The following is a 27,803-nucleotide window of genomic DNA, read 5'->3' on the forward strand; positions in this document are numbered from 1 at the left end:
ACTCGAAGTAGTACTTTGACCCATGCTTTAGAGCCGGCTACTTCCCTGTTTGTCTTTTCCTCCTTCCCTCTTTTTTTTTTAGGGGGTGGGTGGGTGGAGGGAGAGGCGAATGCTTCCCAGCTAATCTACATCCTCTCTAGAGCCTAGAGCCCAGGGTGCCTGGCCCCACTCAGACCTGTCACTAAGTCTTCAGACCTCCACTCTTACCGGAGTCCTCACCTCCGCTTCCGTGTGTTCAGGTGCAGTTCTGCCAGCAGCCAGGACCGGGCTAGGCCCGCCAGAACACCCCCTGACCTCCCATCTCTTTTGTCTGGTCCTCTGCTCCCAGTCTGATTTCCCCAAATAGGATGGAGCATTTTAGTCCCCTTATAGCCCTCCGCTCACCACACACTTCACAGAAGTGTGGAGACTTCTATGAGGAACAGCCGCCTGTCTCGGCACCTTGGTAAACTGTTGGCTACTGCTCTCTGGTGCCTCAGTATTTCTATCTCTTCATCCTTCGCCCACAGACATCTCTCAAAGTGTCTACACTCTTTGTGGACAGATTTCACTCACCTGTTGTCATACTTTAGCCCTTAGGGCACACCCTCTCCCCTGATTTGGAGGACAGATTTGGCTGTCTAGTTCCTGGCCTGGATATACCTCCCTGGGATGTTTGCTTGGAGTCTGGATGGTAGGTCCCCTGAATTTCCACACACTCCAGACAGAACTCACTCCTTTCTGTCCCTGGCTCCCAGGATAGCGCTGATGCATCCCTGAACCACACACAGCCTTTGTTTCTTTTGCCATCCGTATTCACTGTCCTTTTCTACACCCAGAGATGTCTTTCCACTCCATTGACCTCTAGTCCCACCCCTGCCTGAATTCTGAGCTTTTTCTTCTCTTAATCTCTATCTGAATGTCATCCCTCTGCAACAGTTCCAGCCATATTAAGCACAAAGCAGTATTTTGTAAGGTCACACTGGTCCTCTGGGTCCTCTGGCTGACCCTCCTTGGTAGCTGGTACAGGCTTCTGACCCTTCTGCAGCCTGCTTTCACTTTCATCCATGTCATACCATCTCAGTTTGAACTGCTGTGCTTCTCGGTGGCCTGTGGGTCAGGGTCAATGTGGTCTTGGGGCACCTGGGAACGTACCTGTCCCTTTGTCTTCCCAAGAACCAACAGTTTTTGAGACCTAGGGGTGCTGGTAAGTCTGTTTATGATATTGTATTTTCCTTATGTAATTTTTGACAACTTGAGTTCTAAGGTATTTGGGCTGAAGCAGCCTAGAAAACAAAACTCTGTTTCCATTTGCTTTACCAAAAATCTCAAGGTCCACAGTTGGTGAATAGCCAAGAACAATTGTTTACCATATGTGATGATGGTTAATACTTACTGTGAACTTGATAGATCTACAATCATAGACAAACCTCTGGGCATGTCTGTGAGGGAGTTTCTAGGTTTTGTTAATTGAACTGGGAAAGAATTCCCACCTTAAATATGGGTGGCCGCACTCTATGAGCTGGAGTTCTGAGCGGAATGAAGAGGATAAATCAAGCTAAGCAAAGCATTCGTTTCTCTTTGCTTCCTGACTGCAGATGCAAAACAGGAGCTGCCTTGCGCTCCTGCCATGGTGCTTTCCACAACACGGTGAGCTGTACCCTCAAACTGTGAGCCAGAATAACACAATCCCTCCTTTCTTAAGGTGCTTCTGTTAGGCATTTTACAGTAGCAACCAGAAAGTAACTGGGACAACAAGACTTCAAGCTTCAGTCAGCTCAGTCTCGTCCCCAACATTACGAACAACCCTGTGGGTCCTCCGTGAAAGCTCTGGGAAGCCCCATGCTGCTGCCTCCCGGCTCTGCTCCACAGCTTTCCTATGAATGGAGCAGGACTCTGATCCTTTCTCTCCTACCTGTTCCTTTGCTTCCCTAGAGAAACCTCCCAGTGCTGCTTCTCTATGGCCCATCTTTGTTTTCCTTAAAAATGATAACACAGGGATGCTGGCAGCTTTGGGTATATTATGCCCTCAGCCTTGAACTTATTTAGGAACGTAGCCTTTTCTTTATGTTCACCTTTGGCTTTGGAAACTAAAAGGACATTACTGTTAGGGCAGGAAGATTTCTCTCCAGGTTCCCACACAGAAGCATCCACTTCTAAGATTCCCCACTGTTGTGTATTTTTTTATTTCTTTTATAGATTTATTACATTAGCGTTTAATTGCTCTTCATGACAGTATTAAATTTCATGAGTGATTTATAGTTTTAATAGAGTCTTGTATTATTTATTGTACTTGGCATTTAAGTTTACCAAATTCTGAGGGCCATGAGTACTAGAATTACTTACGTCGAGAAAAACTGCAGCATTGGTGAGACTCCAAAGTCGGGTGGTAATGGGACAAACTGCAGCGTTGGTGAGACTCCAAAGTCAGGTGGTAATGGGACACCTGCACCACCACTCTATTTAGTGCCAGTCCACTGCTGTGGTGTGTGTGGCAATGACGGCATATACATTTGCAGCCTCAAAAGGAGTTACTTTTTACTTTCTCTCTGTGTTCCCAAGAGAAAGTTCCTTTTCCCATCGAAGGTAGTTCAGACAAGAGCCGATATTCCCTGGACTTTGCCCCTCCCCTTTGTACTGATTAGTGGATGGTGTCAGATTGTGAGTCCTCATTAAAAGGATGAGATATCACCCCCTGAGTGAGGAATAAAAGACCCCAGTTGTCTTGGCCTCATGCACTGAACAGTCCTGTTTGGGGCCTGGAAAACCATTTTTGCAAAAAGCAATTACCTTGCTGCGTTACTTTTGCTTTGCTTGTGTGTTTCGTTATGTGGCCAAGGGGGCAGGGGGAAGCCATGCACCAAGGCTCTGAACTGGAGGTCAGAGTACAACTTAGTGGAGTGGGAGTCTTCTTTCACCGCGATGGGACTCAACCTTAGTCCTCAGTTTGATGGCAACTCTCCTCACCTCCTGAGCCATCTCACTGTTCTCACTTTTTTGCTCCTTGTTTGTTTGAGACAGGGTCTCATCATGTGCCTCTGGCTAGCTTGGCACTCTTTGTGTATGTAGAACAGTCAGGCCTCGAACTCAGACTTCTGCCTGCTTTGGTTTCTTGTGTTCTGTAGGCAATAGAATGCAGCCCATCTGGTTTTTAAAGATGTCAACAGTTCTCTGAGTCTTAGATCACTAGGTGTGTTCACATGTCTCCCTCTGTAAAGGGCCTCTAAGACCGGAGGAGGGCACTGAGTACCCTATTGGACTCAGTAGGGCTTGCCTGCTTTCTGGCACAGCTTCAGGCCTCAGTGGTCTGTTGACTCTGTTCTATTCTAGGGGCTCTTGCAAAAACAACAACAAAAAACAAACAAACAAACAAACAAAAAAAACATGCAGACCCAATCCTGCTCAGTATGTCCTTTGGTGTTTTACTGCATCCAGCATCAGTGACTTCCCCATCCTGCTTGGATCCTGTGAATACACTGCGGGCTCTGTGCTCTTGTCTGTTGGAAAAACTGCATTAGTTTCAAGGAGCTTTGGCTTAATTATTTTAAGTGGAGTGCAGCAAGAGACTTGCTTCTCAATTTCCCATGTTCCTAGGTGACTTTTATCAACTCGGACTTACAGGAAAAGGAATGAAGCGCGTGTGTGGACTTGCACACACTCTGGGCTCTGCCTTCTATTCTCTGGTGGTGTGGATAATCCTGGAGGGCCCTTGGCCCTGAGGGCAGATAATCTCTTCAGGGTTATCTGTTAATTACCACTGAATGTGTGAAATATTTGTGAAAAGGCTTTTGAAGTGAGCTCCCTGCTCTGCTGCTGCCAGGCTTCTGCTCCGGCTTCCCAGGCGGGCGGACTCTCTCGCAGCTTGGTTCCCCTCAAGTGCAGAGGGTATTCTCTTCTAAACTGTTTGCTTTTCTAATGAAGTGAGCTGTTTGTTTGACTCCGTGGCGGAAGGTATTTAACTAGGGACTAAAGTAAACCTTGGAGAGATTCAAATAAGCCATGCATATCTGCTTTGTGAAGGGAAGGCAAATAGTTTGGCCTCCCTCACCTCCAGGAAGAGTCGTTAAGGAACTGTTTAAATAATAAACTGAGCAGAGTAAGCAGATATTGCCTCAGCTTGTTCTAGGGCTTTTGTGCTAGCCCAGCTGTCTGGCCTGGGAATTCCTCTGCAGTGGCCACAAGGGGAGGAGAGAGCTGCTCACTTCCTGCAGTTAGTAATTATGATTTATTTACGTATAGAGGGACTTCTGTTTCACTCAGTGTTGATTGAAACAAGCCCTGCTAGCCCTCAGGATGGCAAGTGAATGGCAGGGCAATATTGTCAGCAATGGCCGAGGCCCTACTTACATTGTGAATGTTGTCCTGGGGTCTGGATTGTGTCCTGCTGGCCCAGCTGAGCGTTACAGAACAGTTAGTTCCCTGTTGAATTGTCTGAGGTATTGGCATGCAGGGCAGGAGAATAATGCATATTTAAAGTAGAGCCCCTGTGAGGATAAGGGCACCAACCCCCGCTCATTTGAGCCTTTGGGTGAGGGAGGTATGTGAACTGTAGCCGTGTACCTCCATGATAGCTTTCTAGTAGATTCTAGCTTTTGTTTTAGACAAGTGGTGAGGCAGATCAGGTGTAGAGTTGGGAGTGTTTGGGAGGGAAGAGTAGTTGTACTTAGGGTTCAATTAGAGATGCTTAGGAAACCTGGGGTGTCCCTCCTTCAGAGAGTAAGAATTTCAAGATGGAGACAGCTTGGGCCCCTTTGAGCAAGGATAGGGTCACTAAGGACCTCTTAAAAAGCTAGTTTTACATAGATTCTTCACGGAGAACTAAAGTCAGGATGGAAGACTAACATTTTTGTCTTCATTTTGTGTCCTACTTTTCATTGGCACAGAGATAAGGGACCACGCACCTTGGCAATATTACTTATCTACGAATACCTCTTGTTCCTGCCCCAGCTCATAACAAGGCCTGGGAGACTCAGGGGCCACTGGACACCTTTATTACTCGCTGCAGTGTGGCCACAGTGAAGAACTCTACGGTTTTCACCATCACTCATCTCTTTGTCATATATGGCCAGATGGTTGAACCGAGCCTGGTAGAGCTGCCAGAGTGAGAGCCTTTGCTCTGATAACCTCACTCAGGTTACAGGCACAGGACCCCAGCCAGGGGAGGCAGACAGCAATCAAGGAGCCTTGGACTCCAGGCCAAGTTCTGTCACTTCCTACTTTCTTGGATCTCTGCTTTCTCATTTGTAAAGAATGGATAGGAACACTCACTTCTCTGAATGTTCTGTAAACAAGAAAATTCGTGAAAACTGTTTTAGCATCTATGGAGGCTCAGTAAGTGATAGTCATTTACCACCTGAGTGTGTACCTGGATATAAATTTTTTTTCATGGTTTCAGGACTTACTGAGGGATGAAGATGTGGAGAACCCTTCTGTGCCTTAGGATGGGGGACGGGGGAGAGGAACAGGGACGAGCATTGCCTGAGCCATCAGACTAACTGCAGAGCTGTGGATATCCACATAAATGTGTTTCTTGTCTTGTGAACTGGGACACTATGTCCAAAAGGACTCAGAAATAGCAATAAGTCCTTAAGTGTACATACTGTGGGATTCATGGGCTCCTTTCCTATATCACTCACTGCCTTGAACTCTTATGGGAAGTAAATAGGACAGGCTCATTTTGGCTTGACATTTTAGATGAAATAAATATGTTTCATGACTGTAGTTGTTATTGTAATTTGTTTATTAGGAACTATGGTTTAAAACAGAGAACACTTCCAGCTGCCATGGATGTGATGGAGAACAGATGTATTATTCTGGCAAGGGCACCCCAGTTGAGGGTCATGTGTCCTTGGGGTGCTGAACCTGAATTTGGGAGAACGGGAAACTGAGAAGAAAAGATGACATTTCTAGGGACTCATACTAAAAAAAAAAAATGACAAGTTTGGTGCCAAGATGATTGGCAGGTCACTCTGTATGGTGGTACATGCCATTAATCCTAGCATTTGGGAGGTAGAAGCAGGTGGATCTCTGTGTGAAGCCAGCTTGTTTGACATAGAGATTTCCAGGCTAGCAGGGGCAATATGGTGAGACCCTGTCTCAAACAAAAGGGAGGTAACTGACAGACACATCATCATGCACTGGGTCTGTGGATTTCTCTCAGTCATGAAACCTAGGCTTTGTTTTAAATGGATCAAGGATCTTAGCTTCTTCTAGCGCTAACCTTTAGTAATACAAATGACTAAGAATTGTGGGAAGCATTCTTGCTCTCTGGAAATGTGTGTAGACTGCACTCCTTGGCAAGTGGCAGCTCACCGAGGATGTAAGGGGAGGGTGTCCTTTTTGTGAGGTTATGTCCCCATTTAGCAGGACAGAAGAACATCCTGGTTGGGGCTGTGGGTCCTAAAACTGTAATTGTGCATTCAGGTGAAACAGACAGATACAGACTCCCAAAGGAGACTGGTTCTTAGAAGCCCATGGAAACAAAGGGATGCCCTGAATTTAGATGTCCATGAACTAATTTATAAAGACTGAGTCCATGAAATTTGTCTAGAAACCAGTGGCCATTTTGGGGAGAGTGAGGAGAGCGTGCAGATAGAGATACCTGGAGACTGAGCCTGTTTAGGTGAGGTGAGGAGCTAGCCATCAAGGTCACCCACCCAGTCACAGGAGGGAATTGACAGGAAATCTTGTGGCCTCAGAAAGCACAGACCCTGTATAATCAAAGACTTCTGTTTCCTGAGAGTAGGTCCAGGGTTACTTAGCTCCCATGGAAGGAGTGTCCCCGGTGGCCCCCATCTGAATAGTAAGATTTGTAGATACTCCCAGAGTTTTTACTGCCCTAGTCCTAAGAGCGGAACGATGGTCCTTTGAATTCCTCTTAGATTTTCTGAGCATTTCAGCTTGCATTGCTTTTAGGAAACAGGGAGAGGAAGGGAAAAATTAAGACCACTTGTCCTCAGTGGGTACTGCTGGTTTGGGAGCTCAGGCGAGGTGCCTTATTAAAGGTATTCAGAGGTATTCCAAAGCTTTGCCATGGAGTTGGGTGCACTAAGAGGTGGGAGATTGGAAATAATGTGGAATTTACTCAGCATTCCAGATGGAATTAAACTAAGAGTCAAGAAGGGAAGCCACATGAGATAGTGATGAAAACTAGCCAAGGAGGGTGTGTGTGGAACTTTAGGGAGTGGATCTTGGAATAGCTGGAGCTGTCATGCAAATCCCTGTGGGTTTGGCATCTGTGTATTCAGGTAACTTTGGAGTAGCTATTGTCCAGACTTACGGGGCTGGAGAAGTTGCTCTTAAGAAGAAAGAATTTTAGAATCCCTTAGATGATAACATTTGCTATAGGCCCACGTGGCTAACATCTTTGAGGATGTCTGCAGAATGTGTGACTGGAGGCTGCTTTAGAATTGCAGGGGAAAGGAAATTAGGAAGTGTTTTCCTGCTTGCGTTCTCATGAGCCAAGCATGTGAAAGGGATTCCTTTCCCCTGAGCAGTGGGGGAGTCTTTCCTTTCTCTCATTTCCTCCTTCATTCTTGCAAAGCAGCATCGGCTGTGCTTTATTATTTTACAGTCATGGTGAGAGAAGCTCTTAAAATAAACTCATTGCTTAAAAGCTTTGTGTGTTCTTGCTAGACAATGAGAGTTCAGAGTTTAAGAGACAAGAAAGTGGGGCCTTTTAATGCTCCCAGTATGCAATAAACATGCTGGAATTTCAGTGGAATCCAAAGGCATACAATACTAGCATGAAGCGCAGGCTGTAGGACCTTTGATGTTATTGACAGAAAGAGGGTGGGGGCAAAGGGGCCCCTGTCATTTCTGTCAGGAGCCTTTAAACTTTCGACCTCCAACCTTTTGTGTCAAAGAGCTCCTTGCAGATGGGTATTAGCAGCCTGATCAAGTATCCTGAATGCACCGGAGCATCACCATTTTCTTGGTTGCAAAGGAGTCCTTGAAAAGATTTTCGTGCTCACTGAGGCAGTATTATTACTGAGTGCCACCAATAATCTGTCCCGTCCTGTGAATGTGGTAGGGCTGAGAATTACAGTGCCCACATGAAACTATCCTTTGCCCAGCAGGCTAGAAGGTGAATTTCAGAGCCCTAAGGTTTGGATTAGGATGTGTAGCTGTGAGCTGGACATCTGGTTCTGGAATGCTGAGTTTAGGGAGCGTGTGGAAATCGACACAGAATTCTGAAGGGAAGGCAAGCCAGGCCTGGGGGCTCCCTCTTTTTGCCTGTTGCTGGAGGCCTCTTAGGTAGATGGATGTTTCCTGTAATGCCCAGGAGGGAGATCTGCCTCAAGCCACTGTTGCCATTGTGTGACCTCTTTTCTTTGTTGTCTTCCTCTTCACTCTTTCAGTTGTTGTATAATAAACATTTGTGTGTTCCTGGTGGCTGCTTAAGGATAAGTGAGTCTCTTCAGCTCTCAGCAACCCAGGTGGTTGTGAAAGCAGACAGTTATGATCTAGTGTTGTGAGTGTGAAATAGGACTTGTGAGCACTATGCCTGGCAAGATAGAGGGGTGCAGCGAATGACACATGGTGTGTGTCTGGGGTATTCCACTATGAATGCAAAGGCCTATAGTCTAGTAAGCAAAGAAGGCAGCAGGACATGGTACAGCCCCTCTGTGAGGTCCACAGGTAGCAGTAACATCAATTTGCTTGAATTACAAAGAGAGGAGGCAGGAGCACACAACCTCAAGGAAGCACCAGTAGGCTGACTTAGGAAGGGCGTTTTCATTCTGTCATCAGTAGTTGCTGAGACACAGATGAGAACACGTGTATTCTAGTTTATTTAGGTTCTACTTTTCCTCCATACCCTATCAACAGGGACTCTGACCCTTCCACACTGTATCAAGACTCTTCTGATCTCCATGACCCCTTCGTACCTTCGAGACCAGCACCACCTAGGTGCCTCCAACATACCATCATGCTCTAAGTGCAGCCTGCCCACCTTGGGCCAGTTCTGTGCACTGATTCTGAGGAAGTATTTTCCTGTTGTTCTGATGAAGTGTGGAAGATTGCGCTCAGTGGCACTCTTATTAACCACAGCTTATGCTTCACCTCCAGCTCTATAAGCACTCTATTTTCCTGATGAAATTACATGAAAGATTTCATTTCAATGGTGCTGATCTCTTGTTATTAATAACTGATTCTTCAACCCCAGCTGATCAGCATACACAGATTCTCAGTGTAAAATATGACATAAATGAGTGCCATCCTAAGGCTTGACACTTTGCTTTCCTCTGAAACCTCTCAAGCCAGATTCTCACAGTCCATATTTTCAAGTTTCCCCAACAACAAGGTGCTAAGCTCTAAGCTCTCAACAACTTTTCTAGCCCAGAGTTCCAAGATCCTTCACAGTCCTCCAACAAAATAGTGCAAAGTCATTAAAAAGCCACATGGTCAGTCAGATCTATCATAGTAATACCCCACTCTTGGTACCAATTTCTGTTCTACCTTCCTTCTGTAGCTGTGCCAAATACCATGACCAAAAGCAGCAACACTGGGAAGGAAAGGGTTTATTTGGTTTAATTTGCAGGTTATAGTCTGTCATTAATGGAAGAAGCGATGCTACCTCAAAGCAGTAACTTGAAGCAGAAACTATGAAGGAACGCTGCTGGCTATCTCACTGCTTTGAGTGGTTTCTTTATTTAACTCAGGACCACCTGCCTAAACATGATGCACACAGTGGGCGGGCCCTTCTACATCGATTCACAATCAAGGCCATTCTTCATAGACATGCTGACAGACCAATTTGATGTGGTAAATCCTTCAGTTGAGATTCTCTTCTCAAGTGACTGTAGGCTGTGTCACATTTACAGTTAAAACTAAGTAGGACAGTGTGTTAGCCTTTTGTCTTTATGACCAAATATACGACAGAAACCATTTAAAAGAAGCGAACTTAATTTTAGCTCATGGTTCTAGAGGGTTCAGTCCATTGTCTTTTGATCCCACCTGGTTAGGAAGAATATCATGGCAGTAGGAGCTTGTGGTAGAAGGAAGCTCTTCAGTTCATAGCCAGTCAGGAAATAGAGAGCAAGACAGGAAGTGGCCAGAGAAAGCATGTTTCCTCCTTCCTCCTTCCTCTTGCAAAGCACTATCTCCAGAAGTTTCCAAACATCTTCAAATAGTACATTGAACATTCAAAACATGAACCCGTGGGGAGCATTGCATACTCATTACCATAACAGGGGTGATTCATTATCAGCAGATGGGACAGCATATAACATGGTCACAGATGGCTGCCCATTCCCAGGTGGAGATCCTGGGCTTAGCTAGACTATCAAGGCTAGAAGGCCTCAATGTGTGGACTGAATGAAGATGGGTAGGTTATTTTGTACACCACATATTTGACAAAGGGAGGTTCATCGTCCATTCTGGGCTTTAGGTAAGTATGAGGAGCATAGTATTCCCGCCATCCTTGGAGGATACATTTCATTACTCCTTATGGAATCCTGTGGCAAAGTATAGTTTGTAAATTAGGTGCTGTGATTGATAAACAATAACTAAAAATCAAATCAAACAAATATAATGCTGTATTTTAAAAAGTTACAGAAATGAAATCTTTGTCAAAATATGTGCGATATTTCTTGGTAGCTAAACAGTGGATAATGTGGGATCCTATATAATTTAGATAAGAAATGATGAAAAAACCTAGACTCTGACTGTGTTAATTGTCTAAGAGCTTTGACTTTGAAGTCCCACATCTTGTGCTCTTTCCCCACAGGCCACTGACAGATGCCTTAACTGGGTTTCCCATCTATTTGTGTAGGACTTCCTTGCTTCTCAGGGCCAAGACATATGAAGAATAAATGGCATCAGCTGTCTAAAGGCTTCTTATGCTTTAAACACATAAACATATTCTGTGGATTCCATTTATTTTCACTATCATTTTGATTATTGTTGTTATTGAGGCAAACAGTGGAAAAACTTTAGCTCTTCGTTGACAGGAATGATAAATGGGATAATGGTAGAAATTAAGCAGAGAGGGGAATAACCCATTCTTTAAAAAACTTGTCTAATTTTGAACAGAAAGAATGCATGTGTCATTCATTTCTTGTTTAATTCTCTCTCCTTCTCCACCCCCAGCATTGGGAACTAATTTAGGTATTTCTGCATGCTAAGCACGTTCTCTACCACTGAGAAATATGGTTGCCAGCCAGCATACTCAATATGTTGGTAGTTTTCCACTGACTTTAGTGATGCACGGCTCTCTGGCTAGTGAGCATTATTCTCCTTGGTAGATCCCTGGAGGCCAATGTCAACACTCAGAGCCTTGAGCCAGACCTCTCCAGGAAGACTTGGGTATGTGGTACCTGATTGCTCCTCGGGGTTCATACTTCAAATACAGGGTTGAGAGAGAAGTTGAGGACTTAAAACTGTGCCTGCATTTCTGTCCACTGATAGTGATCCTGTCTCATGTGTGCCCTGCTAGTAGATGGAAAGACTGTCTCACTTGTTTCACAGGCCTTATTTTATGAGACTTGGGGTGGATCTAAACAGATACTGGAATTTCCTTCCATCCTGATACTGGGAAATACAGAGAGATAAGACACGAGGACAGTAAAACAGCGTTAGAAATGCTGTTTTCAAGGTGGCTAAGGGGATCCATGCATGCAGATTCTAAATTTACAGTGCTAAAAAGTGCTTGAAGTACTTTTGGTTCTTTTGGATAGAACACAACTCCTAGACATCACCTTTGCTGGGCTTTGGTTTCCTAACTAATTTAGGTGACTTCTGAGTATATTAACTCCATGGCCCCTGCATGTGGAACTGAGGTTGCTGGCCACTTATCATGAACACACTGTACATAGCCTCTGCTTTTTCAGCATATGTGCCAAGAATCCAAATACATATTTTTGTAGCTATGGGTTTGACTTTTGAATTGTGCTATAAAAAGTACTGATCTTTATAAAAGTATTGATGAAAGAATTTGTCACTAAGAACTAACTTATCTTTTAGCCTCCAAGCTTATTTATTGTCAACAAAATCCATTATTAGCATATTTCAAAGAAATAGATTTGTATGCTTTTATGTGATTTCCTTGGGTGAGTTTGAAGATTAGGTACAATAGCTGTGTACCTTCTCATACTTCTCTTTGCTGCCTCTCTGGTTATTTTTTTTTTCTCCCTTGTCTTGGCATGGAAGGCTGAAAATCAGAAGTATGGTAGATTATACCTGTATGAGGAAGCATAGACTAGACACATTCCAGAGAGTCTGGGTGGCCTTTATGGAGGTATGGTTTTGTTGTATGCCTTTGGCCATCCAGTAGATGAGATCTAGAGATGAGAAGCCTGCAAATCTGTTGACAAGAGAAGGTAGAAGTTTCTAGAAATGAACAGAAGCAACCGTTTCTTCCCTACCCAGGACACAGTTGAGGTAACAAAGTCTGATGAATCTTTTGTCAAGTCACGTGTTAGAGCATCATTCATCACTGTCTTGTGGAAAACTACAATTATGTCTGCTAAAGGCTACAGCATGAATTTGAGTACTACAAAGAGGATGAATTGTAATGTGATGAGAGTGCCATGGTCGTAGCAGTTAGATCTAAAATATCAGTTAAATTAATTTCATATTGCCTACATGCTTGCACAGAAGATCTAGTGAAGGCTTGGCGCTTGAGTAGTTGGGAAATATATACATGGGCATTAATAAACTTAGTCAGAACCTCAGGGACTTGCCAGAAGTACAGAGTTCTTGGATTTTAGAAATAGTAGTTGTTTTGTTTATTTAGGTTTTGCTAGTCAACCTTCAATTAAGACCTGTACATGTTTTGCTTAGTTTAAACTTAAATTTGAAAAATTATGTGATTATCATGGTCTGATAGATTTAGAGTTGATTTTGTTCATAGTATTTGTCTTAGCAGTTATCTGTTTCTTAGAGGTTTTGCTAAAACTAGATGTGTTTTACTGGCATGAACAGCTTCATTCTAAAGATATTCCTAAACAGTGCAGGTTGACATTTAAAGTGTTCTACCTATGTAATAGTAGTGTCGCTCAAGTAGATTTCTGAATGTATGTAAAAATCGACACTTTTCTGAGCTGTAAAAAGTTTTGAAAACTACCTCCTGATCTAATAACAGGTATGTCAAACCTTTGTTGTAAATTTGGGTTTTGTGGACCTTATGTTGTATCTCATAAGACTAGAAGGTGTAGCATGAATCCTAAGTGGTCTTAATAAAAACTTGGAGCCAGATATCAGGGTAAATGCTGAAAGATCAGAGAGACAAAGGAATAAATCATAGCCACCTCTCACCTCAACAACTCCTCAGCCAAAAAGAGAGTGAGTTCCTGTCTCAACCTCCCTAGTGCTGGGATTAAAGGTGTGTGTGCCTCCCAAGTACTGGGAGCAAAGGCATGAGATCCTAAGTGCTGGGATTAAAGGTGTCTGCCACCACACTGACTGGCCTCTATGGCTATCTGGTGGCTGGCTTTGCCCTCTGATCCTCAGGCAAGCTTTATTTGTTAGAGCATACACAAAATATCACCACAAGAAGATTCTACCACTGTTGTGTGAATGTGGCTAACAGGAACCAGGTAGACGAATGAGCGAGGCAGTATTTCATTAAAACTTTAATTACAGAAGTTGAATTGTCTGATAGCTCCATTTTCTTTTTGTCGTATGTGCTCTCCAAGTCAAGCCTTCTACCATGCTATGAAGTGACAAACGGTTTCTTTGAGTACATCTAACACAATTTCTACAGTATGTAGAGCCACAGTTTTTTAAGACTTTCATGACATTGTGTCATTTGATCATAAATAACACTGTCACATAACACTACATCTACATCTGCTGGGTGCAGGTCCCTCCACATCATCTTGTGCCATATAAACATGATGATGCATATTCATGACTCTCAAGAAGTTTCAAACTCTATGCAGCATGTATTTAAGAAGAACAGCATTATGGTACTCCATGGGATGATGCTACAGGGATATACTGAACAGGCCTATTCTATTCATGTGCAGTAAGACTCCTTAGATTCCTCTCAGCAGACTGTGGAGAAACAAAGACTATCTAACTCAAGGCTTAAGGTTTGTGGTGAAGTATCTAGAATGTCTCCTGAGGGGCTAGATCAGTTATTCCTGGGTGCCATGCTGTCCAAAGGCAGGAGTAGCAAGAGTCTGCGCTAATGAATCAGTCTGGATCTTAAAAAAGTCAGCTGTTACAATGTCTGCCTCAGGCCACTGGACCCTGGAAGAGGTGATGACTGAAAATGCCTCAAGTTCAAAAGAAGCTGTGGTAAGGTCTGGGATGTGTCTCTACACAATTCCATCGGCGGAGTTCCTTACCATTGCTTTTGCTTTTCCTTCCCCTGTTTCTTCCCGCCTCCCCAGCTTGAGACCTTGTGTTACATGAGGTGGGGATTTGTATTGAATTAGCCCAGTGGATTTCAGCACGGAAGCCCATGCATCCTTCTAATGGTCTTTCTACTGACAGTGGGTACAGGGGTGACTAACAGCAGGTATAGCATTCCTAGCTCTGGTCTTGAAACAGTCCCAAGCCAGACCCCTTTGGTATCTAAATCACCTAGGAAGATTTCTGCACCTGGCTGTTTACTTCTGTTGATGTCTCATCTACTGCCTCCTGGGCAATCAGGCCACTCTGGCATCATTTGGTGAATTACTCCTTCAGGGCACTGAGTTGACTTTGATCTCTCTCTTTTTTAATCTACAATTTTTGTATGTAAATTTCAAACCTTAAAAGACTGTTTCCCAGGATGGCATCCAAGAGATCTGATAGCCTGAGGATACTAAAACTATTTCTTGGGAGAGGGCTGCAACCACGTGTCCTCGGTTGTTCCTTGGCTGTAGGTTTTCTGATCAACCCATGCTCTTGTGAAGAGACCTCAAACTCAATCCCTCTCATTTCGAATGAACCCCCTAATACTTAGCATGATGACAGGCAGTGTGAGGCTGAATACTGACAACTCTACCCAGCTCAAATATTTGCACTATGTACTTCTATTTAAAGGTATATAAGCCAATTACATATTCATAAGGTTAAAAGACTTTTATGCTAAGGGCTTTGGTAGGACACACCTTTCAAATCTCTGTTTAGTATAAGAGGCCTCTGGTACCACAGTCAAACCTTGTGCAAATCTGTAATAAATCATCTTTGCAGCCATGCCTGTGTATAGTCCACTGCTTACCACGGCTCTGCAGACCCACCCCTACCTGCTGGAATTTTAATTCTCTCAGTAAAATTGATTCTACCAGTACTGCACATTATTCTCCCTGTCTTCCATTTAGCGCGTTAGTTTGCTGACAGTAGAGTACACAGCACTTAGCAGCTGGTTTGTGGAACCATCAGTCAGGAAATTGTATGATAAATAGGAGGTAGCCAGGTTTAGTGGCACTTCCTTCTGCTTCAGCAGTTTTCGCCTGACTTTGGAGAAGTCATCACGGAGTGTTTTGTCACATCCTAGGGCAAAAGATGGCTATGGTGCTGTAACATATTACACATATATTGAGTTATGATGCACCCCAGCTGCACTGCTCATGTGTAAAAAATAAACCTTGAGGTGGCTGATTATAATGGCTGCTGGCAACAGGGACCTTTTCTTGTCTTGTGGGTTTTCTTGGACAGCTTTGGGTCTGTGATGGAATGTGCTGCTGATGCATAGAAACAACAAACCAAGATGCAGGGTGAGGCGGGCAGGCATTGGTGGACTCGGGAACGTCTTCTGAGGAATGTAGGGTCACTCATGTGTCCACATGTTAGAGGAGTGCCATTCTGCATTTTATTCTTATCATTTCAGGCTATGTCGAGCGTGATTTGAATTAAAAGAGGGTTGTCTTTACCAGTTTCCCAAAAGTGGTTTAAGAGGGGTAATTTCTGTGAATAGCCAATAAAAGCCACAGTTCACATGAGCTTCAACAGTTCAGAAAATCCTGTTTAAACTTAATCAATAGGAAAGCCTATGAATTGCAAAACACTAAACTGTAACCAGTTATATTTTGGTCACATAACATCACATCTGTTAATTTTTCTGTCCTTTATTTAGACCCAGTTCTGGAATTAATAATTCTTAACTTTTCTTAAGCATAACACTTTATGTAAACAGCACTATAAGATGTACTTATAATTAACTTTCAAACTCACAGAACTCTGTAGACTTAATAGGTGAGGACTTCACTAAATGCCACAGTTGCTGTATTGGATATTTTCCTCCCATGACTAAAACTGCAATGAAACTTTTCTTGAAAATGACAAGATGGGAAAATGCATTCAAGGTCAGCAGTCATATTGTACGCTGTCACAGGGGAGAGACTCTGACACTCATTTGGCACTCTTGATTTTATTGGATTAGCTGTTTGATCCCCTTTCCTATGTATATAATCTCTGTGACTTCATTGTATAGACTCATATAAAAGGTAATGGCTTATTTCTAGGATATGGGAGGTATTCATTAAATATGGATACATTTACATACTTGATGCCTCTGGATGTGAAACATTGTGTTGAAATCAGTTATAATTCATAGTTGCACCCAGATGGAAACAACAAAATGCACTTACCATCCCCTTATCTGGTGGATTAATGTTAACAGCACAGTCAGGAACCAAAATGTAAGAGAGTAAAACTCTTACGTTCCAGCCCTAACACAGTTATGGCAGTACCACCCAAGACAGGTGCATATGAGAAGCCCTTCAGAAGTGAGCCATACTTTATGATTGTGTAATTTCCACACAGTTCTATTAAATGTGTTTCTTCAGTTTCCAAGAATGATGAGGGTGGGGTAGGATGGGGTGCTGCAGAGCCAAGCCTGTTTTGGTGTGGAAAGGAAGGAGAGACTACCCACATTTGATGATCACCTGTCTTTATGCTAGTTTTTTGATTGTGATTAATGTGAGTTTATTTGAAAATTAAAAGTTTCAGACACATTCAGTGAGAATCTGGCAGACTTTCTAACTAGTCTCAGAGACTGTTCCATTTAGTTTCATATTGTCTTAAGGAGGATGAATAAGATACTTCCATCAAAAGTGATTAAATAAATTAGGACATTTTGGCTTTCTATAGGGTGACTTTTCATCTTAGAATTGCTGAGTTAGGTGTAACAGTGAATTTGCCACATGGCTGAATAAACTTCTACCCTAAACTCAAACTTAGCAAGCTGAGTGATGCCACATTACAGTAGAACTGACTTACATCCTTGAGTACTAATTGTTAAAACACAGTTGAGTTTTTTTTTTTTATGTACTTATGCATTGTGTGAGGTGTAACAAGTGAGCAGGTAACCCCACCTGATGAACTTCATGCTGCCACAGTGACACTGATTTGATAATACCAAATTAATTCCTTCTCTACTTCTATACTGTTCACTCCCTCCTTGCCTGATAGTACAATAAAAATTCATTGAATAAGTGACATTGCTCAGTTTCATTGACCTCTTGTAGTGTTTTCTAGGTTTTGAACATTGCTGGATACCTAGTGAACATGCAGTTTGGGGACCCTCCTTGGTGGGCCACATGTATTCAGTCAGTGCATAATCACAGTTTTTCCCTCTTAACTTTTTGTTCTAAAGTATACTTAGATCTTTAGAGGAAGGTTGCAAGGGGACCACCACCCCTCTAAAAATATGGGAGGGAGCAGAGCTTACATTCTAAAAGATATTGAGGAAAAATGGGAACTAGGAGGATCTAGAGGACTAAAATGAAATTCATCTGGATTCAACAGTGTAATAGTCACCACCTCCACTTAACTTTTATCACTTGGCGTTCTTATTTGGGGTGCATCTTTGCTGACTCAGAGGTGCAGTTCACACACTTGCCTGCTGTACTTGGTGCAGTTTCCCAGACCATGTTGCCTGGTTTCGTACTTTCCAGTGACTGATTTGGATGGACAAAACCTGCTTATTGAGCGTCTGTTTGACTTGACTCTAAGCTTGCTAATTATAATCTTCAGAGTCCTTGAAGTAACGGGTACCATTCTAGGGTTTGTTTGCTGTGCGTACCTGTTCCCAGGAGTGCTCTGCTGTGTGTCCCTCTGCTGTGACAGGTGACTGTCCGTGCTCAATGGCAGGCTTTCAGGATCATGTTCTGGCGTGTTTGCTGTAATATCACTTAGCACTGGTGCTAAATATGCTGGTTTTTGTCTCCTTTATTTTGTTCCTTGGAACATGGACAAAACATTAGTACAAATCATCAGTCATACTTCTAGTTATAAAACCCATTCAAATTCTCTTCAATTTGTACAGCACATCACTTTATTTCAAATAAAACTTTATTTTCAGACTTCCAGAGACAATGGGTAGAAGTAAATTTGGGTAAGGAGGTTATGTAAATTTGAACACATACACAGGACCTAGAAGATGATGGACAGGATGTGAGGAAGAACAGAAGGGATGGCTACAGTGACAGTGGTAGCCTCAGTTTCCCCAAATCTCCCTTTGTGATGATGTATAGTAGATCTGATCATCACTCCCAGTCAGCTCCATGGGCCTCTTTTGGTAAAGAGGAAGTTTGACTACCCTGGTGTTGGGACTATGGAGGCCTAACTTAGGCCAAAGAGAAAGAGAAACATGCATCTAATTTTTTTAAACTATGTACGTATATGTAAATGTATATACATAGATACCAGCCGAAACCATGGGAAGAACACCTTTAAAAATACCAAGGGCATGACACTAAAACATTAATGTTGCAGTGTGTTCATTTAAAATTTCATTTGGCAGTACAATTTTCTTTCTAGTTTTGTGTCTCTCACTTGCCTTCCCTCTAGGCAGCCTTCCTTCGTGGGTAGGAAGCTTTGCTGTTCCTCTCATTCTTACTGTTCTGGTGAGGCATTAGGTACATTCACAGGCTCTACTTTCTCCAGAGCAGGCATGTATTATTTGCCTAGTCATATTTCCATAGTATGTCAGTGAGTCTCTTCATTAGCCTTCAAAATTTTTCCTAGAAATTCACTTTTAAAGTTTTATTTTTAATTATGTGTATGTGTGTGTCTGTATGGGGCTGTGTACACATGACTGTAGGTTCTCATGGAAGCCACACAAAGGTATTAGATCCCTTGGTAATGAGTTCTAAGAGGTTTTCAACTACTGGACATGGGTGCTGGGAATCAAACTCAGGTCTCTCTGCAAGAGAGCAAGTCCTCTTAATCATTGATTCATCTCTTTGGTCCCAGCTCATGAAATTCTTAAAAGATTCCATGCAGTGAGTTGAAATGGTATCTCAAAGTATTCATTTTATGTAAGGTGTACTTTCTTTCCTTTTCAGACCCTCCTCATCTTTTCCCTGCCTTCCATCCTCCTGTACCAATTGATGCCAGACATCATGAGGGCCGTTACCATTATGATCCATCTCCTATTCCTCCATTACATGTGTAAGTATTAAAACGTTACCCATTAATGAAATGGATCTAAATACTGGCTTTTATGGCTTCAGGACTCTTAATGCATGTCTTCTGGGCTTTGAAGTTGCGATAGCAGTATAAGATTTACTCTGAAAACCTAGCAAAGCTCTGTCTGTTCCTAGATTCACTGAATCAGACCCTGTGCTTTCTGAGGATGCCTGTCACATTCTTTAGCTGGCAACTGTTTTTAGAATATTTTGCTGATGAGAGACAAACAGCTGTGAGTTATAAACTTAAAGGGTTAAAGTTAAACCTTAATGGAAGTTTGCCACTTAGAATATGTGTTTGGTTGTGATTTAGGTTTGAAGTTCTACATGCTAAAATTTTTGTTATATGAAGGTTCTGACCCAAGGATTACAATGAATCAAAATGAAATCTTTATGGAGGATTTTCAGAGTCCCCATGGCCCATATACCAACAGTCGCTTGATTGATGAGTATGTCACCCAAACAAAATGGCAAATGTGATTGAGCACATGGTTCATATAAGATAAAAGAAAAGAATGTGGTGATAAAATGTATTATAAAAGGGAAAAAACTCATGGAAATAAATATTATCTCACCTGGTTTTGAGGGGAAAGGAAAAGAATCGTGGGTTTACAAACTAACAGAACATTGTTTTGCAGTACCATCCAGAAAACTGTCATATACTATAATAATTGGACACATTCTCCAGGAGGGGCTGTTCCCTGCTAATGGCCTTGGTACACATGTAGTCATATGTAATAATCACCTCCTGCTCTGAGACATTGGAGTTAGAAAAGCAGGAATAATACTTTGAAGAATAATGCTGGTTATATAGATGCTAGATTGCATCTCTCTGACTATTAGTTACAGCTGGGTAATTATATGGTATGCTGAAGAAAAATGAAGTTGTTTTAAAACAAGTCCTCCTCTGTGAACAGAATTAATTGATATTAACAGTCCTAACTGCATGCCCAAGTACACATATAATATTTTACCAACCGTTTTTTGGATCCATCTCCCATTACTGAATTGTAATTTCAGTTCGGATTTGCCCGGCGGTGAGTAATAAATCTGCATTGAGACTTCTGTGAGCATTGCAAGAGAACGGGGGTATTTACAGAGGGAGAATACAGGAACTTGGGACTTATTCTTGTGACTTTTACTGGAATTCAAGCAGGGGTTTACAGCGTTCTGAAGTCTGCTAAAAATACACTCAAAACCAAAGGACCAATAGAAGTTCTGTTACACAGAAGGAAGTGGATTCGTAGCTGTGAGTTTACAAGATGACGCGTAACTTGCCTTGTCTTATAGAATCTTTAATATGAATGGGACCGCATGGATCTTAGAAGGGATTCTATCCTGTACCTAGATCACACAATATCTTAGAGACAAAGATGACTAATTCCTCCCAGATTCGAATCTTTCTGAAGAAGTAATTTAATCAGATATTCTCTTCACTCTTTCAAAAACCATGTTCTAGAGAAATTTTTTTAACTAACCTCAACTAATACGCTGAACTCTTTCCGCTGGGCTTAATTATAGATCATCTTAGAAGTGAATTCAAATAGGAAGTTATCACTTGGAACTCCACCCATTGGTTCTCTGGCGGTAACAGCAAAGCCTCCTATAACCCCTGTTGTATATTCTTGACCTTGCTTGAGTTCATAACAAAAGCAGTGACACAGATAAGGTTATGTCATGTCTGGAGGAGCTGTGAGTTGACCATGGGCTTTTCCTTCATCTGTGACTCTGAGCTGGGCTTTCTAAGCTTCCCAGTACTTTCTACTTTTTCAGCCAAGTTTTAAGATACTTAAGCAGTAATTGACTAAATTGTTCTTGAGCAGCCTGCATGTATCAAAGAGTTGTGATATAAGGCTGGTTGCTAGTTCTGAGTTTTCTGAGAGAATGTTGGGGCTGTGAGTATGGAACGTGGAACCTCATGTCTGTAGTTCTCTGGGATTGTTCATTATCTGGGTAGATAATGAGTTTATAACATGGGCTCTAGGAGTTAGAGCAAGTCACATTTCCCTGCCTTTGTAGCATGACACTCTTTGGATTGTCTTCAATGCCTTTGCATGGTGAGCTGTGGCTCATGTTCATATTATCCCAGAGGCTGTGTCTACTACATCTTATGTGTACCCATTTATTGTCATAGTTTTCCTTTTGCTTGGTAATTTGTTAGGAATTGTCACTGCTCTTTGCTACTTGGTGGCAAGTTCTCAGCCTATGAACAGACAGACATGTAAATGGTGTTCAGGGCACAGCCAGGCTGTTCCAGTCTTGGAGGTGGTGGCTGAGCTATCAGGATGTTTGAATTATCCTTTGGTTTTGCCACTCACCTGTGCTGTAGACTCAGGCAAATTCCCAGTGGTATGGTCCTTTCACTTTATTGAAATGAAGGAATCTGCTTTGCAGGAAGGGCTCAATAAAATAACAGTCATATATGTACTCTGCAAAGGTTGACTCTCTAAATGTATGCTTAGGATTAATGTATACTGGCACCAAGTTTCTTCTGGTCATGCTCTATGATGACCTCAGCTGCCTCTACCCTTCTGACAGGTGATAAGGGCACACCTGTGATTGTTAAAGCTGAGAGCGTTGATACCAAATGTGACCCATATACCCAAATCTTCAAAGTAGTAACTGTAAAACAGAAAAGTATCTTTTGCAGAATTTGAATTCCAAAATGCTTGCCTTTTAATTGTCTTCTAGAAAATGAAATCCAGTGAGCTTACTAAGCTTTTAGAGTGAATATTTTAATTACAAGATGATAAAACTTGGAGATATTCTCATTATTTTGTAAACACAATTGTTCTTTTGGTGCCAACTTTAGAACCTAAATTATAAGTCTGCAAAATAAGGGTCTGTGTTGATGGAAATGCTGACAGACCAGTGTTCAGAAGGATGGCAGGCGCTGCGGTAATTATGCTATCATATTCCATCATTAAAGATTCTATTGAAAAGGTTTATAAATTGCCCCTCTTTTTAGATAAACCACCCTATATTAAGGCATCAATGATATGGTGCAGAATTAAATTAAAATCTCATAAAATGAAATATGTTCTGTATTAGCTGTTTGACACTTAATTTGCCTCTGAATGAGTAGAGGAAATCACAAATTAACCTGCTTTTGTTTTTCCAACCGTGGCTTATTAGGTGTTAGAACAACTGCAATTACAGCCTAATAATAACCAAGAAGCCTTATAAATATGTACGGAAATGTGTCAGCTTCTGCTTAAAAGCCGAGTTTGTTATAGGAAATGCCTTTAGCTTACCTCCTTGCTCTCACTTTGTTATCCACACTTTATGGATGAACAGGGTAGCTCAAATATAGAAATTTAAATGGATTAAAATATAGTATTAGAGATAATGTAAAATTTATTAGTATTTCTTTTAGCTCAAAAGCATGAATTTAAACTTAAAAGGTATAACAAACGAGTCATGGCATAGGTACTCTCTCTGTAGGTTGTCACATTAAATTGTTTTATGAAATGAACAATTGCTGCATCATGTTTATGTCATTCAAATAGGTTCTTAAACACTGAATCTGAGAACTCTTTCCTCATCTTGCGAGTTGTTCTAAATAAATTTGCCAGGGCTCATGCCCAACTGACATTGGAATGCCTCTTTCTCTCTCATACTGTTAGGATCACAGATTCTATGTATAGTGTGAAACACAATGTTTTAGAGAAAACACCAAAGTCCAGGCAGCATATTGCTGAACGGGTTTGCTGCATCAGTGATCAACCAGACACACAGTACAGCAGTGTACGTGTGGTTTCTGTTCAGTCTTCTCTCTCTTGCCTGGCTTGAGTTGTTTACATCAGACTGTATCATAGCAAAGCCTGTGGGTCTTAAAGCCCTCTAGCCTACAACTTACTACCTGTTTTAAACACTTTTTTGAAAATGTAGACAGTTGGTCGATTACATCTTGCTCCTCCTCAAAAATACACTCACATTTTCAAGTGACTGTTTTCTACAGCAGTGAAGAATGTGCTTTTGCATTTTGAGTGTGTGTGTATTTTAGGTGTTGGAACTTACTTGATCATGCTTCTTTTTAAAAGTAGGCATGATGCATTTTTAGAAACCCAAATTATAAAGTGTTTTGAGTTCTAGTATGATTTCATTCACATTCATTTACGGTTCCCAGGGTGTTTTGGGGATCTATTCTGTATGTAAAAACTCTTTTGAGCCAAGTTTTTCTCATTCATGAACCAGTATGAATTAGATTTTTGGACTCACCCTTGCTTTATACTGAGATCCACAATTCATTTTCCAAAGCTGAGTCCTTAGTTACTAATCCATTGCAATAATTCAAGCCCCACTGATCTGATCTCCTTGCCAGTGGAACTGAGCACTCTGCTTGCCTCGTGCTGGGGATGAGAATAGCACTTCACTAGGCTGCCTCTCCAGCCAGCACACAGACGCTGGGGTGCGTCACCTTCCACTTTACTAATGCCTTTTAGAGAAGCTGCTCTCTCTTTGCTGTCCAGTGAGAAGGGAGCACTCTCATGGTTCTTTTCCTTGAGTCAAGGTGGCTCACATGGAGGCTGCCCACCTCACTGCAATCACTCCAAGAAGAGCTATTCTTTTCACAAGAAGTGAGCAGAAGTACAGGGAAGAGCATTAATATTAGCTTTGAAATAGAGTACACTGGGACAAGGAACGTCCGCCACCCCCTCCACACCCCATGATTAGAGAGCCTTTTAGGCTTGAGAGCAGAAGGTGAGCAGCAAGTTTGGAGAATGATTGCATTCATTACTTCCCAGAGAGAGAAAGTGCAAGAAAAGATACACCATTATGGTAAATATCTAGAGAAAGAAACAGTAAGTAGATGACCAGGGCTTCTACTCTGCCTGCTAGTCTCCCTGCACCACTGAACTCAGCATCTCCTTCGTGTAAATGTGCTTATTGGGAATGCATATAATATTTATGCAAAAGAAGCCTTCAGCCCGGCCCCTTACTTAAAGCTTTATGATGGGTGCATATGCAAAATAGTGGTTTCACTTCATTCTGAGGGACTTCTTCACTAAGATATGGCGATTTAGAAAAATCTTACATTTTTTCTGGCTTGGAATGTTTTAATAACAATTTAAAATGAAGAAAGAAAAGTATTTTTTTTTTCTATATCCTCCAGTGTTGGGATCTACCATAGATGATTCTGAGAGTGGTACAGTGCACTAACATCAGATTACATTGAGTGCCGTAGCAACACAGATAACCCCACCTTCCCACACAGAAAAAAGTAAAAAACTAGATTGTAATTACATCTCTCAAGGCCAAGACTGTTTATTTCCTTGCATATACACCACTGAGTCTGTGCTGTAAACCCTGTAGCTCCTGAGTAATTGTTTTTAGTAATGACAGTGGACTGTTGTTTGTTAGGCTGCTGCCATTTTTCTTTTTCTTTTTCATTTGTTTCATTTTATTAGAGCGTTTCCTCATGCTGACAAAGCTAGTACACTCAGGAGTGAGAAATCCAAGTGCTTGATTGCTAAGATTCTATTAAAATTTCCTATTGCAATGGCAAATGCTTCCCACAGCCAAGCTGATTCCCCCATAGTAAATCAGCTACCGTTGTAGAGATCTGTTGTCTCCTTGCAACTGGGTACTAGTTATATTAGGAACATCAGAATTTCATGGATAAAGGACAGAAGAAACAAGAGTTTACATGGGAAAAAAAATACATAATCATGACCACAGCCAATACTGATGACTTGCAATTTTAAAGGCTTTCCATAATTATCTGATGTGATATTTAAAACAACCCTATGATGGAGGTTTTATAATTAGCCCCATTTTTAAGCTTATGAACATTCGAACATGAAAATGCATACAGCTTTGGAGTGGGCCAAGCCTCTCTTTTATTTAGTTTTGGGATTAGACTCCATGGCCCTTGCTCTGCTACAAAAAAAAAGAACCCCATGCACTTTGGAGGCCTGGGTTTTACTTAACTCGTTTTATTAACACCTGTGGGAGGGGGTGGGCATCTTATACTGGCTTCTGCAACATTCTAAGATGAACACATGTCAGTCCAGAGGAGCGCTATAAGAGCCCCATGCATGTTCAGGTTTTCAATTTAAAAGTTTCTCTGTAGGTAGAAAACTTAGACATCAGTGTGCACTGCTGTAGAATGGGAGGCTAATGGGACAGTTTACAAAGCCAGCCACAGGTGTGGTACACTTCGTTACTTTTAACAAGTCTGCATTCAAAAATGCAGAAATAACCAACACTTACTTAGGTCTATCCAAAAGAATTCAAGCCTCGTTAGCTTGGTCTCAGTGTTTGTTAGCCTGGAACCTCTTTCCTTTGGATACCCGTGCTTGCTTCCTCACTTAAGTCTTCCTGCTTGGACGTCTTCTAACCAGAGTTGTACTGGGAACAACCATCTAATTTAGTGTGTAGTCCCTAGGCCAGGCCTGGCCCTCCATCTGTGTTTCTCAGCACAGTTTTATTGGAACACAGTGACATCCTGGGGAACCTAGATGCTAAAGTTGCCCACCCCTTTCTGAAACAGCACCCTCTCCAGCGTCACTGGTCTCTGCTGTGACTGTAGCTGTACATGGAAGTTTACATGAACTTTCAACCGTTTCCACACTGTTCCTGAGTGTTTTCATTGTATGTCACCTCAGTTCAAAAAATAAGTTCAATGTTTGGTTGTAGCTTTTCAAAATAAGCAGAAAAGTTTTAGAGCCTTCAGGATCAGTTTATCACTGACCTTCACAGGCAGCCCCCACCAATGGCTTGAATATGGGATTGTCACCTCCTAAACTTTTAAAATTCTGATGGGTAGGCAGCATTAATTTTAATCAATCAGTACACATTTTACTTTAGGAAATGAACATGAAACAGATTGCATTCAAAGGCTATAATATAATACTTCTACTTTGCAGTATTTCTAATGACTGAAATATTGAATCTGCTCCTCAGTTGCAGAGAAAGCAGGCCCTAATTACAGCATACATTCACAGAGCCTGAGCAGTAGCTTCTTGGAAAAAATTCCTGTGTTCTTTGTGCTGCGCTCAGCAACACGGTCCGGAGCAGATATTGACTGAGGCATTCACGGTCACTGAACCGGAAGCTGCCGACTCTATAGAGTCTGCTGTCAGACCTGTTGTGGGGGCCTGGGAGGTACTGGACTGGAACCGACTTTTTTCTTGGAGTACAATGCTTCCACTCATGTTAAGCCTGCCTTCAAAGAAAACAGAAATTTACTGCATTCATTTGATTTAGTTTTCAAAATATGAATTCTATAAAATTTAACTTTAACAAAATTTACCCCCGAAAGAAGACACGTAGAAGTGAGTTTTACAACATAAATCTTACCCCAGCTGGAGCTAAGGCCACCGCTTCTGTGTGTCCATCCTTCTCTTAGGTATCGGAGCGCACTTTGCACTACCCCAAGGCAGGCCATTTCCTCTAGCGGCCCAGGAGGTTCCTTTAAGTCCTTTCCCCAGGGAATCAAGGGCCCAGAACACAGGGCTACCTGCCACTCATTCTTGTTACTGCTGTATCCCCGTACCTGCCCCCAGGGAAATTCATTCACCAGGAAAATAAAATGTTAGCAGATATGTTTCTAGTAATGGCTTGTGAACTCTTTGAATACTAAATGACAAATTAGCTAGATTTTGCCTCTTGGACAATCCAAGCGCACTGAAAAGAATGAGCAGGAAAGAATATGTAGTGAGGTAGCCTGTTTTTACAGAACATTTGTCAGGTAACCATGCTGGAAAATTTTGATGCATAATCTTTGCCATTTTTGTTTTGCATACCAGAGCAGGTATTGGCATCCTTACATTGCAGTTTCGTTGTTTTGACTTAGTTGAAATAGTGACAGTGCACCAAATTTTAAAACTGGAGGAACACAGAAACAACCACCACAAACTCTTGAAGTTGACAAAACCTCAAGTACAAAACTGGATCTAGTGATCCCTCACCCCTCTGTGCTTATTTAAAAGAACTTTGTTTTTAACTTAAAGGATGTATGAGTTGTTTGAGACTCCAGCATGTTTGGATTATTTTCACTCCCCTTGCCTAACTACTTAGAGCCACCCCCATTCAACTTTGTTCCCCCTCTTCCCCAAGACCAATTTGTGCTGCCTGGATGTGTGGTTGATTTACCAGGAGCTACACTCTTAAAGAAAACCATGTCTCTGTCTCCCAGCATCTCACAATTGCTGGTAGGAAGCTCCACCGCAGGGGTGGGCTTATGTGCCCAGCTCTTCTCTCCTTGCTGGGATTTCGCCTGGTTTGGGCCTGCACAGGTTTTGGTATGCTGTTGCAAATGCTATGGGTTCATATGTACAGCTGTCCTGCTTTGTCCAGAAGACACTGTTTTACCTTGTAGTCATCCATTAGCTCTGCTTTCACTCTTTCTACCCCTGTTTCTACACTGATCTTTGAATCTTAGATGAGGCGGGGGAAGGCAGGGTAGGATATATATGTTCTCTTTAGTATTGAGCATTCTAAAGTCTCTTATTCTCTACAAGATGGCCAGTT

The 27,803-nt window shown here is 42.0% G+C and overlaps 1 protein-coding gene across 2 annotated transcripts in view; it reads left to right on the plus strand.

Annotated features, from left to right (window-relative positions):
- The window catches only part of Gli3 (GLI family zinc finger 3), a 265,800-nt gene that overhangs the window by 130,124 nt on the left and 107,873 nt on the right, over nucleotides 1-27,803 (plus strand). For both annotated transcript variants that reach the window (XM_076572945.1, XM_015998713.3), the window contains one exon: nucleotides 19,203-19,308. In XM_076572945.1, the coding sequence (XP_076429060.1) occupies nucleotides 19,203-19,308 (106 nt within the window). The remainder of the gene's footprint in view (nucleotides 1-19,202; nucleotides 19,309-27,803) is intronic.

Source organism: Peromyscus maniculatus, chromosome 5 (assembly GCF_049852395.1).
Source record: "Peromyscus maniculatus bairdii isolate BWxNUB_F1_BW_parent chromosome 5, HU_Pman_BW_mat_3.1, whole genome shotgun sequence".
NCBI lineage: Eukaryota > Metazoa > Chordata > Mammalia > Rodentia > Cricetidae > Peromyscus > Peromyscus maniculatus.